The sequence below is a fragment of the Perkinsus marinus genome (genome assembly GCF_000006405.1).
Source record: "Perkinsus marinus ATCC 50983 genomic scaffold scf_1104296972498, whole genome shotgun sequence".
NCBI lineage: Eukaryota > Perkinsozoa > Perkinsida > Perkinsidae > Perkinsus > Perkinsus marinus.
Window position 1 is genome coordinate 1 of NW_003201719.1, and position 3,131 is coordinate 3,131.

The window sequence follows — 3,131 nt, forward strand, 5'->3', positions numbered from 1 at the left end:
TTCGTCCCGACCCTAACGCACTTGCGGATGCCTTCCTGGGGGTCGTGGAGCACGCGATCAATGCTACATCCCAGCCCGACCCAGACGATTTCCTGGAGAAGGTAGCCAAGGCGGTAGCAGTGAAGCCGCTGCAGCATTTAGGGGACGTCGCCAGCTTGGCCAACGACATCTCTGACATCGACGGCGCCGGGTTTGAGGCCTATGTCGCCTTCTGGATCGGGTCATCGTGTGATATGCTAGGGGAGGCCGTTCTTGGTCCTGAGGCGTTAAGCCTCTGGAAGGAGCGACTTCCGCCGTTGGTCTGTCTTCGTATAATCCAGAAACCTTGGTGGCTCGACCTGCCAGCTGTTCCCAGGCTGAGCTTGCAATATCGCTTCAACGGTATCGCTGCCAAGAAGGAGCTATTTGCTAACCCCTCAAGCCCATTCCCGGTTGGATGAAAGACTCGGTTCTTTGCTGTCTCGAGCCCATCACCACAAACCTTCTCCACATCTGCGGTGCCACCATCGCCCAGCGAGGCTCCTGCGTGGTCTAACTTCCCTGACGACAAGAGGAGCGATTTGAAGGCTGTCGAAATTGCTACTCATAGCCTGTCCTCTGAGCGCATATCTCAAAGTCGCCGTCGTAGCGCTATCAAAGACGCTGAGAAGCCTTCTCAGAGAAGGCCATCCCGGCTTTCCAAGGTGGAGCTTTCAAGGGGTCGAAAGATACCCGTGGTTTTTCCGGTTTTTGGCGACAAATCCTCGGGCGGGTTCGTCGTCGCGGATGGATGCTCGGGGGCCCTGAGCACTTCTTTTTCCTGGCCGGCTTGCTGTCGGAGGATGTCCTCGAGGATGCGCTTGGTGCAGTGTCCCCCCAAACTGACAAGGAGTTCGCTGAGGCCATTGAGGCTATCCGACTGAAACTGAGCCGAGAGATTGGTGGGTCTATCGAGGTGGAGAAGCTCGTCTCACATCCCCCGTCTCGTGGAGCAGCTGAGGAGGTCTCCCAGTTCATTGCGAGGTTGGATGAATGCCAGGTGCGATGTCGAGTCGCTGGTGCTGCTCTAGCGGATGCTCAACTAATACAGGCATACAGGGTTGGTGTCCATCTGGAGGTCGCCCGCGAGGCAAGCTATGAGTATCCCTCCGTGTGGAAGGACTTCAGACTACGTGCTATAACGAGGGCCATCCGCATGGAAGGATGAGACGGCACAGAATGGTCGTCCACCGTCAGCCGAGGTCTCCACCCGTCGCGAGGTCAAACCAGCCCAGAAGCAGGCCCCGAGCGATGCCCATCCTGGCTCTGGCACCAAGGTAATGGATGGCTAGAAGTCGACGGCTGGCGCTACATGCCGGGATTTCTTGCGTGGACGCTGTTCTCGGGGTGAGAACTGTCGTTGTGCTCATATCGACAGGAATGCATGTCGTCTCTGGGCCGAGACAGGGAAATGTCGCTTTGGAGATCAGTGCCGCTTCCAACATGGCTCCCACGCTCAAAACAAAGGGGCTGGAGGAGCTTCCAATAAGGACAAGGGGCAATTACGTGCAGTATCGGTGGACGTGGCTCCAGGTTATGGCGACGATGTGGCTAAGGAGTCTGACGAGGCACAGGAAGGAGTTATCCAACGACTCTATGCTCTGCCAGAACCAGGCTCTGATTCTGACGAGGTATTCTCTGGCCCAACGGTTACATTGATGTTGTCCGACGGTTCTGCCCCGCTGAGGGGGTTGTTGGACAGCGGAGCGGCTCGGAATTATATCTCTCTGCGCGAGACGTCTGCACGCGGCTGGACGATCGGGCCCACTACCGAGACTGCTAGGTTGGCTGATGGTACCCGGAGGTCGCTCCATGGGAAGGTCGAATTGGAGGCATCGGTCGGAAGCCGTAAGCAGAAGCTCACTTTTTACGTCATAGAGGAGGCGGGGCCCGGATTGTCAGCGCCTCCTTGCATTTTGGGAGTTCGTGCTATGTGTCAGCTGTCCATCTCCTTGGAGTTCTTCGAGCACAGGGGTGCCCGATGCGTGCGGGTGAGGGTCGGCGCTGAGAATAAGCCCACCCAGGTCGGCTCGCCGGGCAAACCTCTCACGGACCGTGACCGCATCATTGACCGTGAGTCACGGTCAATGAGGCGGATGCGCGCGGACGCTGTGGGTCGGTGTCCATCCTGGGTGAGGCCCTGACAGTCCTCTCCAGCAAAGCTCACGACGAAGAGGCCCTCTATCGAGTCGTCTCTGTCGACGCGGTGGAGCAGATTGGGGGAGATGAAGACTTGTTCGAAGTGGCACCAGACTTCCTTCGACCGCGACACGAGCTCACCGACAAGTGGAAAGCGGTGCGGGCCGCGCCAAGTTACTCGGTCCGACTACGCAGGCTTGAGAAAGGCGAGGTTAAGGACTGTGAGGGTCAGATCTATGCTGTAGAAGCCACGTGGGAGAGATGCTCTGATGAGACGCAAGACACCGCAAGGGTCTTCGACTACTCGCTAGGATTGCATAGCCGATTTTCTCACCAGCAGCAGCCTGCTGCCAGCAGGCCATCTTCGAGGGCGAAGTCCAAAAGTTCGTGGATCGCGGATGGTGGTCAGAAGGATGCAGTGCCGCGGATTCGGACCCTACATTGAGCCCCCTAGCGGAGAGTATAGCCTTCCCTGTCGTGCAAGGCCAAAAAATCAGGCCCTGTGTCGACATGAGGAAGACCAATGCCACCTTGCCACGGTCTTCTTACGCAGGCAAATCCTGCTCGGTGATACTAGCTCAGCCTAAGGGTGGCAATAGGCTATTGCCACCCTTGACAAGGGTTGACAAGACGCCTATGCTATTGCCAATAGCATAGGCGTCTAGAGCTGTAGCGGAGTCTAGCGGCCAGTCCCGTCGGCTGGCGATGGTTACGATGGACGCCGAGTCGGCGTTTTATCGAATACGACTGTCTGGTCACGTTGCCCGAGTTCGGTGCCTTGGTAGGAAGTTTGAGGTACGCCGCCTGTTGTTTGGGCACAAGCGGGGCCCGCTATTTTGGAAGAAGCAATGTATGGTCTTTTGTCAGCGGCTGTGACAAAACCCTCGGCTCGGGTGGCGCTTCACTGGGGCCGCAGTGTGCCCTTGTGCTGCTGGGCTTACGTCGACGATATAACGCTCTTGGGTGAGGTCAGC

At 57.6% G+C, this 3,131-nt stretch overlaps 3 protein-coding genes across 3 annotated transcripts; all 3 read left to right on the forward strand.

Annotated features, from left to right (window-relative positions):
- Positions 1–74: 74 nt before the first annotated feature.
- Positions 75–440, forward strand: Pmar_PMAR026188 (hypothetical protein; the record flags this gene model as incomplete). The annotated part of the gene is made up of 1 exon (XM_002766526.1): positions 75–440. A coding segment is annotated over one exon (366 nt), but the record flags the coding sequence as incomplete, so codon positions are not given.
- A 329-nt stretch (positions 441–769) lies between these two features.
- Pmar_PMAR026189 (hypothetical protein) lies at positions 770–1,186 on the forward strand (the record flags this gene model as incomplete). The annotated part of the gene is made up of 1 exon (XM_002766527.1): positions 770–1,186. One exon carries the CDS (start codon positions 770–772, stop codon positions 1,184–1,186), a length of 417 nt encoding a protein of 138 aa, XP_002766573.1.
- An 83-nt stretch (positions 1,187–1,269) lies between these two features.
- Positions 1,270–2,162, forward strand: Pmar_PMAR026190 (hypothetical protein; the record flags this gene model as incomplete). Its single annotated transcript, XM_002766528.1, has 2 exons — positions 1,270–1,295; positions 1,397–2,162. 2 exons carry the CDS (start codon positions 1,270–1,272, stop codon positions 2,160–2,162), a joined length of 792 nt encoding a protein of 263 aa, XP_002766574.1.
- Between the last annotated feature and the right edge of the window lie 969 nt (positions 2,163–3,131).